At 42.0% G+C, this 16526-nt stretch overlaps 1 protein-coding gene across 2 annotated transcripts in view; it reads left to right on the forward strand.

Moving 5' to 3' along the window:
• Positions 1 to 16526, forward strand: part of LOC124798136 (GPI ethanolamine phosphate transferase 1) — a 260616-nt gene that overhangs the window by 228659 nt on the left and 15431 nt on the right. The window contains exon 12 of one of the 2 annotated variants that reach the window (XM_047261405.1): positions 2945 to 3135. The exons of the other annotated variant lie outside the window; for it this stretch is intronic. Within the exon in view, the coding sequence (XP_047117361.1) occupies positions 2945 to 3135 (191 nt within the window). The remainder of the gene's footprint in view (positions 1 to 2944; positions 3136 to 16526) is intronic. 2 annotated transcript variants of the gene reach the window in all.

Genomic DNA, 16526 nt, shown 5'->3' on the forward strand with positions numbered 1-16526 from the left:
AGATGTTTTATTTGATGTCTGGCTGACAGTGCTGTAACATATTTATCTGCTTAAAAAGAATTGCCAGATTAAACTTGATTGCCTCCACTGCCTCAGTCTCACCTCATGGATGGATGATTCAAACCTTTAAAAAGCCAGCATCCTACCTTAACTGGATTACGGCACACTGGGTTAGTGGCCCCATCAGTGTTATGATTACTGCATCCAGTGCACCATTAAGGGATCAATCTGACTTTCAGCTAGCACCTTTTGAACAAGTCCTGTGGACAAGCCTCCTGGCAGAGGATAGGATTCCTCTGCTACAGATCAGACAATCAGCTACTACTGAATTATGCAATACGTGTTTTTGCAATTAACCTGAACACTTGAACTACTATATCCTTTTTCACCAACTTGGGTTTCATGTCCCACAATCGTGAACAGGTCTGGTGTCCCAATAGCAGTTCATCTAGAGTCTCTTCACTCTGATCCCCACATTCCCTCCTGGAACCCTACAGTCGGCACGTTTTTGCATATCCATGCACACTGTGCTCCTCACTCAAAGATTCCTCCTGACCTATCCTTCAGACCCAAAGGAAACAGTAGACCCCTCTGTGGTTCAGCATTTGTCCCTCTCAGTTCTTGGCTAATTTCCTGTTTCAAAAGTTTTCTATGCTGATTGCTCTATCATTGAGCATACCAGCTTTACCTTCATACTTTTGAGGATCTTGAGCGAGATTCCCTACAATAAGGGTGCAGCATTTTCAAAGTACAATTACTGATCATTATCCAAGCCCTTTGTTGTACTTTCACCAAAAATCACAAGAATTTCCTTATATACAGTGACAAGACAGTAATCATTGCCATCCTAGGAAACATTTGTTTTGAACTGTATACAATCTTATTACTGACCTCCAAGGTGCTGGAAACTTGATTTTTATTCCCTTGGACCCCAGATCATGTTGGTATTTTGGGGAATGAGCTTGCTGACCAGTTAGCAAGAATGTCAATGAATATGAAAACCTTGGAGATGGTGATATCAGTATCCAACCTGTGATCAACAATCTCTCTTCAGATTTTGAAGACTTGTTGCAGTGATGGCTATTACAAACAAGCTAAAAGCAATAAAAAGGTTTACATCTACCTTCCCAAAGATAATCTACTTGACATTGGTGGCTCCATAACTGCCACATTTGATTTTTTCATAGTCGCTTCCTTAGGCATGAGGACCCACCCCAGTGTCATTGTAATGACCTTCTGTCAGTGACCCAAGAAGTCTGGCAGCTACTAGGTATTCCTGGGCAGGGAAGTAAGTCATGGGTGTTGTCGCTTGTTTAAGGAATTGCTGTGGCCATCAGTGAGGCCCACATGACCTGCCATGGGTTTCTCTGCAATTGTGTGCAGGGGTATGACATCTCCTGAAGTCAGGCGATTTTCATCAGTTATTCATCTGAAGCAACAGTTATTGATAGCACAGAGTTAGTTATTTCCATTTTACACTTCTTTCAGGATAAATCATTTAACATCCTCTTCATAGTATGCAGAATATATGTCAATGAAAGAAATTGACACAGTAAAGTGTTTTTAAAATAAAAAAACTAAAAACAAATCTTCATCAGGGACATGTCAGTTTTAGACATCAATACAATGACTTTTTATATTAAATGTAACATATTTCAATTACTCCTTCCCTTTTATGTCCTTCGACTCTTATAACTGCAATATGGTTTCTGTACAAGCTGTAGATGATGTTTTTCATCCTTTCATTGTATTCCATTTTGTATCCAAGAAGGTTCTTAATATGATGATAAAATACAGTATCCAACATTACAACGTGATAAGCTACATGGTGATACAAGAAAGCAGGTTATTATCATTCTGAAGGCAAATTACAGCTAGAGGTAAACTTGGGTTAAATGTAGAGCTTCTACGTGGTTTCTTAGGCATTATAATTTTATTATTAGATGAGTTTCATACAAGTAAACATAGTTTGCTGACATTGTGCAACTTTATCAGAGTTTTGAGGCAAAGTTTCAGGACCTAGGTAGCATAGAAAATTGATTGTAGCTATTTAGCACTCTGATTTGTAATGTACCAGATACTGTGCCATTGGAGGTAATTGGTATACAAAATTGCACTCACCTAAAGGACAGGTATTACAGCAACATGAACTTGTTACAGTAGTATGGTCAAGTGCAAATGGAAGTTTCCCGAGCTACATATAAATGTGTCTAATGTCGTGTCTGTGTTTGGATCAATTTTTTGTTGTGAACACCATTTTTCTATTATGAAAACAATAAAACCAACAGTGAAGTCCCAACTTTAGGAACCAGCACTATAGAGCATTCTGTGTTACGCATCAGCTCAGGGCTTTACACAAAATATTTCATCACAAGTAAATATAAATAAACACCATGTTCCATAGATGTAATGTAATGTTGTTGTTATCTTTTATTTTGATTTAATTTTGTGTTAAACACATCTATTGCAATTGCATTTGTGTAATCACAATCTCTTTACTAGCTGCTACTGTTGTGTGCTCAGTGTTGATTGACCTCAGTAACTAGACCTAGACCTGGACCTGGACCTGACTGGTCTAGACAGAGAAACCTGCAACTTATTTCTTGTCTTAGTAGACTCAACAGATGATACTGTTATTGACTATAATTTGAAGCTCAGATGTGTAGTGTTCCACAAAATATAACTTTTTCCCTTAATTGTATTGTTTTTCTTATGGAACCAGGCAGTCAAACTAAGAAATAAGGGATTTAAATGCATATTGCATTAATTCTGAGATTTCTGGAAAAGGTAACAAACTGAAGATTTTAAAGGTTTCAAAACCTCTTAGCCATATGGTTTTTATTTTCTTGTTTAATCTAGTTACATAATATGAAAATTTTGAGTATGTTCCTGGGATTTTTAGCTGAAGTAGATAACTTTGACACCTCACATTTGCTTGTTGCAGGTATGTCCATATTTCAGCCTCTGCTTAGTTCGCAAAATGTTGTGCCACGTATTGTGAGCATAATGTTGGGACTAGCTGTCCCTTTTCTGTTACTGTCAGCCAGTCATGAAGGGCTCTTCCTGTTGACCCTTTCAGTGAATATGCTCTGTTGGCTCTGTCTTGAGAATGCTGTATCACATCAACATGAGCAGGTAGAGTAATTTGTTGTGTTATTACTTTCCTACTTGAGACAACACACTAATTAACATTTTTCGAAGTTGTAAATCTTTGTTTGTTCAACTCTTGGCACATTTCTGTCTTTCCTGGTGTCCTTTTCTTCTTTCAACATATGCTACAGTCAATATAGCTACTCCATCATCATCATCATCACCACCACCACCACCACCACCACCAATACCAGGATTGGTGTTTTACTTCATGTTGCTGCTATCTTCCAAGCTTAATCCCACATAACTTATACTCCCAGCTGTCTACTTCAGAAACAGCTATTCAGTTTACTTTCTGTTTTAAATCTGCTTATTTTTTAGCATTCCTCAGCAACACCAGACCCCAAAATTTTCAGCCTCCTTTCCAGTTACAAAATTGTTATTTTAATACGTACACATCATCCAATCAGAAAACTTTTGCTTCATCCCAAACCAACATTAAGCTATATTGGACTACTCACTATCTTGTCTTATTTTATTTTTCAGTAGTACAGGTCAGTTTTAGCAGATTATTAGGTGCCCATAAATATATGTCAATAATTCAAAGCTCTCAAATGTATTGTTAAAATTTCTTAAAACTTAAATGATATTAATGTCTGTGGTCCTCTTTGATTTATCTGGATGTTCCTCAGTATAAGTTACCAGAAGCAGAAATCATCATTGACATCTAACACATTTTTAAATCTACAGAAGTAATCAGTTTTACAAAAATAATTTAATTGTCTAGATCAAAAAAATCTACTCACCAAGCAGTGTCAGGAGAATACACATATAAAGGTACTTCAGTTTGCAAGCTTTTGGAGCCAATGGCTCATTCTTCTGGCAGAAGGCTTTAAGGGGAACAATGAGGGATGGAGGAAAGTACTGGAGAGGTGTAGGAAATGGGAAGAGTTCTGGAAAGTTGCCCAGAAACCCAGGTCATGGGAGGCTTACTGGACATAGTGAGAAGGAAAGGCCGATTGCTGGGGACTGCACCAGCTGAGATTTGAAAAACTGAGAGCTTAAAAGAGGAAGGTAATGTAATTTGCAAGACACATGTTACTGCCTAAGTATTGTGCATGCGTTAATAAGAGCAGAAATCTAAGTGCATTGTATGTGATAGAGGGAGGGGGAGGAGGGGCAGGAAAAAATAGATCAGAAAATGAAAGATATAGAAAACTAAAAGGGAGTGAAGAAAGGAATAATTACTGTGAAGAAATGCTGAGACCAAAGAAATTAATGTCAGTTAAGGCCAGATGGGTGCCAAAAACCAAGGACAGTTCCCACCTGTGGAGTCCTGAAAACTGGTATCAGGAGGAAGAATCTAGATGGCATGTATGGTGAAATAGGCACGAATGCCATCACTGTCATGTTGCAGAGAATGCTATGCAAAAGGATATTGTGTGTTTCCAGTATACACTCTCTGCCTCTGTCGATTCATCCTAACTGATAACTTGGTGGCAGTCATGCCAATGTAAAAGGCGAAACAGTGTTTACATAACAGCTGGTATATGATATGTATCATTTCACATGTGGCTCTCCTGTTGATGGTATATGTTTTGCCAGTTACAGGGCTTACAGCAAGTCTTACAGTGGACACAGGCACAGGGGTAGGAGCTGTAGATTAGGGAAATAGGTGCATCGTGAGCATGAAGTCCAATGTCATCCTCACCGAGGATCAGCTACACACTTCTGTTCACATTAAACCTCCTAACAAACAACAATACTTAAATTTTGACAGTTGGCTTCCTTTCCATGTCAAACACTCCCTCCCATACAACCTTGCCACTTACCAAACATATTTGTTCAGATACAGCCTCTTTACAGCAGTACAGCACCATTCTCACCTCAGCCTTCACTGGATGTAATTACCCCACCAGCCTAGTTCAAAAGCAGATTTCCCAGAGCATCAAATAAAATCCTGGCACTGCAGATCCCTCCAAAAAAACAACTTAGAAGTATACCTCTTGTCACTCAGTATTATCCTGGTCTTGAATATATTAATCGGCCACTTTGACAAGGCTGTGACTTCCTAAAATCATGTCCTGAAATGAGATTCATTCTGTCCAACATTTTGCCAACCTCACCTAGAACACCTTGTTGTTGCCTTCCAATCTCTTCATTATCCTTGTCAAACTCCATGCTCCTGCTGCACCCATTTCCCTACCCTCTGGCTCGTATCTCTGTGACTGTACCCGCTGTAAGACTTGCCCTATGAAACTGCTGCCCCTTGGTACCTGTTTCACTGTACGTTCCATCTAGATTCTTTCTCTTGATACCTGTTTCTCAGAACTCCACAGGTAGAAACTGGCATTTCAACATGTCCTTTGTTCTTGCCACCTACCTGGCCTTATTTTTTTGTTCATTTCTTCGGTCTCAGCATCTCTTCATAGTATTTATTCCTTTTTTTCACTCCCTTTTATTTTTCTATATCTTTTATTTCCTGGCTGGTCTGTTTCCCCCACTCCCCTCTCTCCCATCTCTATCACATACAATGTACTTCCTGCTCTTGTTAACTCGTGCACAATGATTTGCCAATAATCTGTGTTTCACGTATTACCCTATCTCCCTCCTTTAAGCCCTCAGGTTTTCAGATCTCATCTGCTGCAGTCCCCACCAATCAGTCTTTTCTTCTCACACCATCTGGCAAGTTTCCCCTGGGGTGACTTAAATGGGGTGAGACATTATGTCAAGCTGATCAGATACAATGAACAACGAAGAGGGTGTGGTGACTGAAGAAGGGTGAAGACCAAGAAGACAAGGCACTGTAAGGGAAGAGGAAATGAGTCAGCATCAGAGGAAGAGTACTCTGCTCCAGTGTTAGAGTGCTGTGTGTGCTATGCTCCTATTCTTTGGTTAGGATGCAATAGCCAGCAATTCTGACATTCTGCTACCTTTGGTATGCTACATGCCTTTTTTCAATGGTGGGAGTATTGTAGAGTATCCTCATTGTTTCTGTGTGTAACAAGTGGGTGTGTGAGTAGGTCAGCCTCTGGACCTAGAAATGTTAGATCCTTAAGATGGAAATAAGTGGCAATAAAAGCTAAAGACAGTGTTGAGAGGAAGAGTATATTAAGAAGTTGAATGGTTATTGATTAATAATTTTATGTATCAATGTTAAGTGATAGGCGTGAGTTTTTTTCTAGTGGGAGTAGAGCCAAAGTTACTAATGAGAATTTATGTGAATTAATGACCTATAGGAGACTGTAGTAACTGGTACTGCCTAAAGAATGAAATTCAGTAAAGTAATGACTTCTCCAAAATGGCAAATTATCAGTGTGAATTGCATAAGTGGGGGTTTGGAAGGCATAGTTAGGGACTCCCATAGCTGGAAACCTTTAAACTAAGTTTATATACACAATGTTGGCTTTTATAGCAGATGCTCCTCATGTGTAATTACCAAGTCAGTGGCTATTTATTACAGGCACTTCACAAACCTATAGATACATGACTTACTTCAGAGTCAGATGTGATCTGTTGTAAGGCATCTCCCATAAATGTCTGATCGTCAGGCAACAGGTACGTGGTAATTTAACTCAGATTTCAAAGGGAAAGCTTACAGCAGGCACGGGTAGTAAAGTTTACGTCTTTATCTGCGCCTGTACACCGCAGGCCACCTCACTGCATGTGGCAGAGAGCACTTCTGGTACCAATACCATTTCCCTCTTTCCCTGCTTCATTTGTGAGTAGTGCATATGAATAATGACTGTCCGTAGACATCTGTAATTTCACTAAATCTCTGTGAACATTTTGCTAGATGTATGTGGGAGGGAGATAATGTTTCCAGACTCTTCTTGCAAAGATCATATTCCTCAGATGGAAATTGCACCTCTTGTAGTATCTGCCACTAGAATTTGAAAACATCTTTGTGATATTCTTGTGCTTACTACATAAACCCTTAATGAAATACACTGCTCTTTTTGCATCAGTCAACAACAGTTTTGCAACTCACTTCTTTTGTGTGTGTATTGTGTGCCTTAGGATTTTTTTAATGTATCTCAGTCTGGCATATACTTTTCGTACAACTAGCTTCACATGTTCCTTATACATAAGGTCACTCCATATGCATATTCCTAGATATTTTATGGTTATTACTGTTTCTCGTGACCTATCATGAATTGAATAAAAATGGAATGGTCTGTCACCATGGAATGGTCTGTCACCTTAGACACAGTATATTAAATTTGTTTACAATGAGGGTCAACTGTAAGTTTCTGAACCAATTGTCAATCATCTGCAGATCTTTGTGCATTTTGCTACAGTTTTCTAGTGTTGCATGCTGTGTGAGTGAAGACAGGTTTGGAGGCCAGGAAGTTTAGACTTACTGACCCATTAAACTGTGTTTTTAACTGAGACTGGAACTCGTAACCTTGCCTCTCGTAGGTAATGCTGTTACCAGTTGAGAAAACAGTCGTGAATTACAACCTGCTGTCTCACAGCTTAAGCTCTGAGAGTATCTTTCTGCCTAAGTCTGGAAGAGTTATTCTTGAAGCTAAACCTAATCTGTGGTTAATATATCAAAGAAAGTAATCAGTTTTTGAAAATGTAATGTAACAGTATAGGTAAAAAATCTACTCACCAAGTGGCAGCATTCTGGGTAACATTTCTGAACTCTCACCATTTTCTAAACCTCACCAGTCCTTTTCTCTCACCCCTCTTCCTTTTCTTCAGCCCCTCTGCCAGAAGAAGGAGAGCCCCTCTGCCAGAAGAAGGAGCCACTGGCTCCAGAAGCTTACAAATTTAAATACTTTTATATGTGTGTTCTCCTGCTGCAGCTCAGTGAGAAGATTTTTTTATATATCCAATTACGTTATCATTTGCGATTAAGCTATTTCTCTGGTGACATCTTTTCTTCTGAGAATGCTACAGCAGTCAGATATGCAGAGATGCTTCTCTGAGACTTGAAATGTCAGAGAGAGGTTCTGGCAGAACAGAGCTATGATTTAGGGTACTGAATTGTATCTGAATAACTGACTAAGTTCCATGTTCAGGTTCTGGTCCAGTACATAGTTTTCACAGCATTGTACACACAGCTCCAGAGTGAAAAATTACCTGTACAAAATACAGTGTTGAGTCCCTTTTCATCATAAATTACCTGATAAAAAGGTGAACCACCCAGAAGGCATGACTGGATGTCAATGTAACTTTGTACCCGTACCCACCATCAGTGGTTATGTAAATGGCTAGAATTCCAATTTCTCTGTGACATGTAGAATGGCCATCAGAATGTATTACTGTGATTAATGGTTAGTGTTGTTACCAGTCCCGGTAGAGTAGGTAATGGGCGTGGACGACGACAGAAGTTGAGTGGTTACTGTGAAGCACACGGAGATGCTGTGTACTTGTGTGAGACAGCGTTGTCAGCACCTGACAGAGTGTTAAAAAGGCCTCATTGTGGTTGTCTAATTTTCCATCCAGTTGAATTGTACAGATTTATAGAACATTTGGATGTGACAGTGGCCCGACATTGGACTGCACAGGAATGTGAGAGCAGGCATACTCGTCATCAACATTTGGTCGATCTCGTCAGACCACCACAAGGGACGATTGACATATTGTGCACCAAGCACATTATAACACCTTCACATCTCTGCCTGCCACCCAACCAACAAGTAATGGGCTTCGTGCATCATTCTTTGTCGTCCAACACCATTGTTCAGAGACTAGCAACAGCCCAACTAGGGAATTACCGTCCCAGTTGTAGGCTGCAATAAACACGACGACACAAACAGCTGCATTTGGAGTGGAACCATGAAGGGGAAAACTGCTGATGAATGGCACCACACTGTGTTCAGTGATGAATCATGGCTGTTCACTATCCTAGATGAACGTTGTTGATGGGTATAGTGGCCAATTAGGGAGAGGTCCCACTCTTTAAATTTTTTGGAAAGGAGTGATGTTACTCCTGGTGTCATGGTGTGGGGAGCTGTTAGGTATGACTTCAGGCCACAGCTGGGAGTGATTGAGGGAACCCTGATGGCACTTTGGTACATCAAGGATATCCTGGGTCCTCATGTTTTACCTCTCGTGCAACAGTATCATGTGCCATTTTTCAACAGGACTATTCTCATCTATGTGTCACTTGTCTCTAAGAACTGTCTGCATGATGTTGAGGTACTCCTATAGCCAGTGAAATCCTAAGATTTGTTCCCACTAGAACATGGTGTTGGACCACTCAGATGTCAACTCTGACCCAATGCCAGTATCCAGAATATCAAGGACCTGTTACAATAGTTGTTGGCCAGCTGCCTTGGGAGACTATGCAACAGTTTTATGACACACTTCCCAACCACATCAGTGCATTCATCCAGTCCAGATGGGTTAAGTGGGTTCATCTGTCATGTGCCCTGTAAATTTGGCTTGATATTGTCATCACTGAAATTACATCACATACCCTCCTCTTTTGTGTGCTTTTTTTCCCAGTCAGTGTGTTATCTGCTTGGTGACAACATGAATCAGTTAAAAGTAAGTAATACAATGCACAGTGTCTCAGCATTGTATTTTGTGGTATATGGATATGTAATTATTGAGAAAGAATTGGGATCACCTCACTGTCACAATAGCACTCAAAAACATAACAGCTGATAGTGAAAAGGATGGATTACTACTCACCGCATAGAGGAGATGCTGAATCTCAGATAGGCACAACAAAATGACTTTCAAAGATTGTGTGCCTATCTGCAACTCAGCATCTCTGTTATATGCTGAGCAGTAATCTATCCTTTTCATAATATTGCATCATTCCATCCTGGATTTTCCATTGTTTGATAACAGCTGATTGATAATCCATCTCAGTAATAAATGTATATTTCGTTCTGTACTGGTAATGGCAATGAGCAGTAATATTACTTTAACATTTCATCAGTTTAATGATTGGTGGCTGTTTGGTAATTTACCTTGCCGTACAGCCACAGTATTATTAATGTGTCAGGATTGGCAAGGAAGGAAAATCAAACATATTTTAAATGCATGGATGTTCAGTGCCATAAAAAGGAAAGGCAGGCCTAGAGAAGCCTCCGAAACTGAATGGGCTGGGCGGTTAAAGCTCTGATAACCTCTTCAGAGAGGGAGGCAAGGGCAACACCTCAGTTATCATAGCATGGAAGCATAAAATACATATTGTATGGGTAGAATGTTCATTTGCAAAGGACAGTAATAAGGTGGTTGCTTAAGCCTTGTTACTTTTTATTTTGCTTGATGTAACTGGGAGTCTCTTAAGTACGAAGCAGTACCTTAGTGTTTAGGCCCTGGATCTAAGGGCATGTGGGTGTTTAAATATCAGAGCATATCTTGGGCGAGCTATGGGTGATGGAACTTTCCGTTTTCTCTGCTTGACAGGGGGAGCAGAAAGGACCTGCTGAAGGTCCAGCGCTTATCTCAGAAGGTGATGGGAGAGGCATAGTTCCTGAATAGGTTTTTAGCCTATCAAAATGGACAATAACTTTGCGGTTGGGCAGTTGTAATTCTACATTGACAGGGGAAGTGAGCCGAATGATTGAATATGGTCCGTCATACAGGGGGGTAAGTTTCTTCACTCTTCCTTTCTTTACACTAGGATTTTTTTAGCAAAACCAAATCACCAGGGGGAGGGGGGGGGGGGGGAGGATGGCATTTTTATTTCTTCTTTCCATCTGCTTCCTGGTTTCCTTGCGGTTGTTCCCATGTATCTTTTTCCAAATGGCCGAAGGCGGCAGGCTAGCTCCTTAACGGCTGTGTTATTGACTCCCAGAGGTAATTTGTGGATTTCAAAGGGAGATTCCATAGGGCAGCCAAACACTTATCTCATAAGGGGTATGTTCTGTGGCTTCGTGGAAATGCCTATTGTAAGCACTTGCCACATACGGAATGTATCTTTGCTGGTCACTGTGGGCTGAGTTGATGTAATAGGAAAGCATTCGTTTCACAGTGCAATGGACACGTTCAATACGGCCGTTTGCCTAGGGGTGAAAAGGGCTGGTTCTCCATTTTTTAATTCTCAGCAATTTTTCAAACTTGGACAGATAAGGTGGACATAAAATTGGTTCCTTGATCGGTTATGATGGCTTCAGAGCTTCCGAAAGGAAGGACAAGATGATCTATAAAAGCTCGTGCTACCGTTTCAGCTGATATGTCAGTGATGAGTACCAAAATAAGATATCGGGAGAAGTGATCAATAATGGATAGAATATATTTACGTCCTTGTGTACTTACAGGAAGAGGCCCAACTACTTCCAAAGCTACAAACTGAAAGGGTTTTGATGCCTCGGGAAGAGATTGTAAGATAATTTTGATTCGTGGGGGTGGTGCTCTTCGGGTGCATGGTAGGCATTTTTTTTTTTATATACTTGGCAAAATCTGGCCATCTTTTGTCCCACCAATACTTCGTGGCAATGCCGGCATTTGTGGTTCCTCGTCCACTATGGCAAGCTTGAATGCTGTTATGGCACTGGGCAATAATTCTGGATTGTAAGTCTTTAGGTATTACTATACATTTACCCAGGGGGGTCTTGTGGTATAGAATTCCATCCTCTGTAACAAAATCCCGATGGGAGTGATACTGGCAGCATTTTGCATCATTTTCCTGTGAGTCTTTTAATTCATCAGTTAGCACATCAGCTGTTTGAGCTACTCTCACTTTTCTGCTAAGGCCATCAGCATTCTGGTGCAATCTTCCAGCTTTGTGTTGCACTTGGTAATCATACTCACTCAGTTTCAGGGCCGAGTGGGTGAGACGGCTGCTAGGGTCTTTTAAACTTAATAACCGCTGAAGTGCTGCACGATCTGTTGCTATTGTAAATTTTATCCTGTAAAGATAGCATCAAAAGTAGTTGACTCCAAACTTTAATGCCAGTAATTCTTTCTCTATAGTACTGTAATTAATTTCCGCCTGGTTCAGCTGAAGGGATGCGAAACCAATTGGTCTTTCCTCACCATCAATAATTTGACTCAGAATAGCCCGTACCGCAAAGTTGGACGTGTCACAGGAGAGAATGAATTATTTTTCGAAATCAGGATAGATCAATAAGGGGGAACTAGTCAGAGCATCTCTGATATGCTGCACAGCAGCTTCACACTCGAGGGCCCATTGATAGGGTATATCTTTTTTCAACAAGTGGGTAAGAGGTTTAGCTATTGTGGCATAGTCCTTGACAAAACGCCTATAATAGTTGCTGAGACCCAGAAAGCTTTGCAATTCCTTTACATTGTTAGGGGAAGCGAATGTTCTAACTGCTTCAATTAGGCGGGGGTCTGGCTTTACTCCATCAGCACTAATAAAATGCCCTAGCTACTGTACTTGACTCTCAGCAAAGGAACATTTTTCTATTTTCGAACTTAAATTGGCACTTCTCAGTCTAGGCAAGACATTTCTTAACTTAGTAACATGGTCATCTAGGTCATCTATGGTTCTGGAAAAGACAATGATATCATCTAGATAAACTAAGCACATTGTGGGTTTCAGTCATCATACCAGTAAGTCGGCAAATTGTTGGAAAGTGGCTGGCACATTGCGCAGCCCAAATGGCTTTCTCAGAAATTCATATAGACCGGAGGGAACAACAAATGCTGTTCTTGGCCTGTCGTGTGGTGCAATTGGTGTTTGGTGGTACCCACTCTTCATATCAAGGATAGCGAAGTATTTGCAATTTCCTAACCTGTCCAGTGTTTTGTCGATACGGGGGAGAGGGTAAGCATCAGGGATGGTTACCTTATTTATTGCTCTCATATCGACGCAAAGATGGTAGGTCTTCTCTCCATTGATTGATTTCTTTGGAACCACGATAATTGGGGACGACTAGGGACTGGCGGAGGGTTGTATTATCCCTGCCTCTAGCTGCCGTTGGATAGTTTCCTCCAAACAGGTGTAGTGCCCCCAGAATTTTACGAAAGTCTGGAGACACTTGTGTTCCAGCCGTTTCGAACACGCGTTATTTTAAAGCAGGGCATAAGGATGAGCATGGGATACTGCACCCATTTATTGTTAGTGCAGGCGAAACTGGAAGGGAGATAATTCGTCGGCGTTGGCAAGTGTTCAGCGCGACCTGCCAAGAATAATTAAATACGGCCCGGAGCTCCATGGCCGGCTGCAAAGAGTAATGTAGCTTTGTATTGTTGAAAAACAAATGGAGTGACTCGAGATAGTGACTGTTTATTAGACATTGAACTGCCATTGAGAGTACATGGACTGGACGTGGATAGTCAACCACGATAAAAGCTGATTCTGGGTGCCCGGTAATGTGTGGGCTTACGTCATAAAGTTTAGGTGTTTTTTTTGTACAAAGTGGAAATACATATGTTCTGGCGCATGTTCTGGTGCATTGAATGATATTCCAAGAGTAGCGTTTTTTTTTTTTTTTTTTAATAAGAAGAGAGAGGGAGAGCGAGAGAGTGAAAATTTCCCCTTCCTAGCAGTGAAATCTTCAGAGAAGTGTCCGGTGCTAGCAGAAGACATCGGCGCCGCAAGAAAGCAGAACCAGCATTCTGCAACAAGTAGGTCCACAAAAATGCTTAACATTACACCAGGCCACCGCACAGGCTGGAGGTGATATGGTATTCTATATGGTTTCTGCGCAATGGGCCTTGCACCTCCGGTGGGAATTTCATGGTAAACAAGGTCAGTAGCTGGCAAATAATGCCTTTCCTCGAATAAGCAGGAGTGTTCTTCCAAGTCGGAGTACAATTTGTTTTGGTCAGCCGCAGGCAGATGAGCTAACTTATTTTTGAATTTGTCTCTGAGCACACGGGAGCAATATGACATATGCTGCATTCTGGAAGCCATTGTTTTCAGTTAGGTTTTGGCTTCCCTTGTGCAGGGAGGTTTTCTTCGATCTCTTGGCCACTAGCTGTAATGGTGCTCCTAGGAATTTCTACCTCCTGTGTTCCAACATTGTCCAAACAGATGGGAACATAAAATTTCTTTCCCTGCACTTCCGCTGTCCTTAAGCCACATTTAACATGTCCCTGTAATCTGTCAAGGACATCGTTTTGATGGAGAGGGTCCACCAATATGGCTGTTTTTGGCAGTTTGCAGTGTTTGACCCCAAGCCAGAGAAAATGCAACTCATGCCACCACTGGTTCTGACAGAGGTAGTTGTACGTAACGCCCATGTTTACGTGGAAGGAACCTGTGGAAGCAGCTGTGTTTCACAAGTACCTTGTGACGGAACGACGTGAGGGCCACTGAAGCAGTGGGTTTTCTCACCGAGATGGGCAGTTTGCGTTCTGTAATCTACTACACTCTGTTTGTGGTGGAGAAAATCACTCCCCAGGATGACATCAAAATCTTGCCTTCGTTTTCAAATTACGTCCATGTCAAAAGGGTAGTGACTAGCTCCAATTTTCATTTGAACTTGGCAGTGCCCAGCAGGTATGATGATCTCGTCACTCTGACCGTTAATGTGGTGAGGGGGTGGTTTTAACACTCGTCTGTCCCCATGTCCTACGAATAATACGCTGGTTGGTGCTCCTGTGTTGACAAGCACTCTTACATTCTTTTCTCGAACTTTGCTGTTGAGGAGGATATTCACTGCCTCATTTACGACACCATGGTGGACTGGGTGCATGAATTTTCCAGGGGGCACGGTCTGGCAGCATGACTTGCCCCCTGACCGTTTCGCGGCTGATTTTAGGGTCATGGTGGATTGTTGGTGAATTGTTCCCTCTGCTGGTTGTGCGAGGGGTCCCTGTTTCCCAGATTCTGTGGGCAGATTTTACTCATATGCCCTATGGTTCCACACCAAGAACAATAAGGTGCATGGCACTGCGCATCAGCATGGCCTGCCTTTCGGCAGCGTTGGCATGCCTGTTCGTATTTAAAAATTGGACGCGGTTGTTTGTTCGAACGAACCGAACTGCCAATAAAATGCGCTGCCTCCTCTCGCAACATCGCAAGTCGTGTGGCATCATGCAACGAGGTGGGTGATGTTATCTTTACCTCTCCTCCAACATACAGGTTGCTTCCACATATAAATATGTCATTTGAGTGGGCTTCTACCTGCTCAATTAACACCTCGTTACGGATGGGGTCCAAACCCAGCATGTAAATGCGGCAAGCCACAGTGCAGAATTGTTCAGCAAGTGCCTCTACATCCTCCCCTTGCTTCTCGTAGAGGGTGGACAATTTGTCTCTGTAATAGCAGGCATCAAGCCTGTCTGAATATCTCTATTTCAACCCACCTTCTAACGTGGCAAAAGAGGTGGTGTCCCTAAGGGTGTGAACTGATTTGATATAGGTACGGGTGTTGCCTGACAGTTTAAGATGGAGTACAATTAATAAGAAATCGTTTGGCCAAGTGCAAGTGCAGCCTACATCTCGGACAGTTCGTAGAAAGGAATTTATTTGCTCATTAGGTTTTCCGGAAAACGTTGGAATGAAATCAACTGCGGGGAAACTGTTAGCCAAAGTTGCAATGTATGGCTGGGGTACTGTGCTACTGGAGGTGCTTGCAGCCATCATTTGCGGCACAGCAGGGTGTGTTTCTAACATACTTAGATCGGCAGACTTGGTTTGAGTCAATTTTTGGCATTCTTCTGTTAATTCTATCTTCCTTAACATTAATTTATCAATTTCTGCTCGAAGGGCATCTACTGCGTCTGGCTTTTCCATGGGTGGGGAGTTCCGTTAGCCAGTGGTGGTACTACGGGTTTGGGGCATGGTTACAATGTCAGGACACCTAGTGCTTGCCGAAAACTTTACAATTAGATCACAAAAAAAAGGGCCGACACTTGACAGCAAGGAGGCAGTGGCAAAGAAAAACTGAACAATGAACTTACAGGAGCCGTAGTTGCGGCAATTGTAGGTCATCAACGGCTGCATCTCGTTGGATGACAGTGGCAGAAAAAAACAGCGAAGATTATGTCGGCAGTGTTGATGGCTGTGTGACGTGCCTCAGGCTAGTCAGCCGGAACATGCATGTTTCCTGGGTGGCAGCACGTGACCGGAACATGCGACCATGCCACATCGGAGCAGCGTAGAAGGGGGCTACCCGTGGCGTGGCGTACCACCGGACTGCCTGGGAATGGCAGTGTGATGCAGTGAAGTGCTTGGCATTCGCTGTGGCAGATGTTAGGAACGCCGAAACAGCAGAAGGCTGCGTGGCGAACCACAAATGCATGCGCTTGTTATTGCGCATCCCATCTGGCACATCATGCACGAAGTACTACTGGCAGCTTCATCGGGTATGCAGTTAGGTTAATAAAACGGGCCTAACGATGAGCGACCCCACATCTGACATCAGATGTTAATTGGCAACGAAGGGAAAGCAGTGGGCACCCGTTGAGGTGAAAAATCAAATATATTTGAAGTGCATGAATGTTTAATCCCATAAAAAGAAAAAGCAGGCCTAGAGAAGTCTCCGAAACTGAATGGGCTGCTGCCCAAGAGGACAGGAGAGGAGAGCGTCTGGTCGGGTCGGAAGCTG

This window comes from Schistocerca piceifrons, chromosome 5 (genome assembly GCF_021461385.2).
Source record: "Schistocerca piceifrons isolate TAMUIC-IGC-003096 chromosome 5, iqSchPice1.1, whole genome shotgun sequence".
NCBI classification, from domain to species: Eukaryota; Metazoa; Arthropoda; class Insecta; order Orthoptera; family Acrididae; genus Schistocerca; species Schistocerca piceifrons.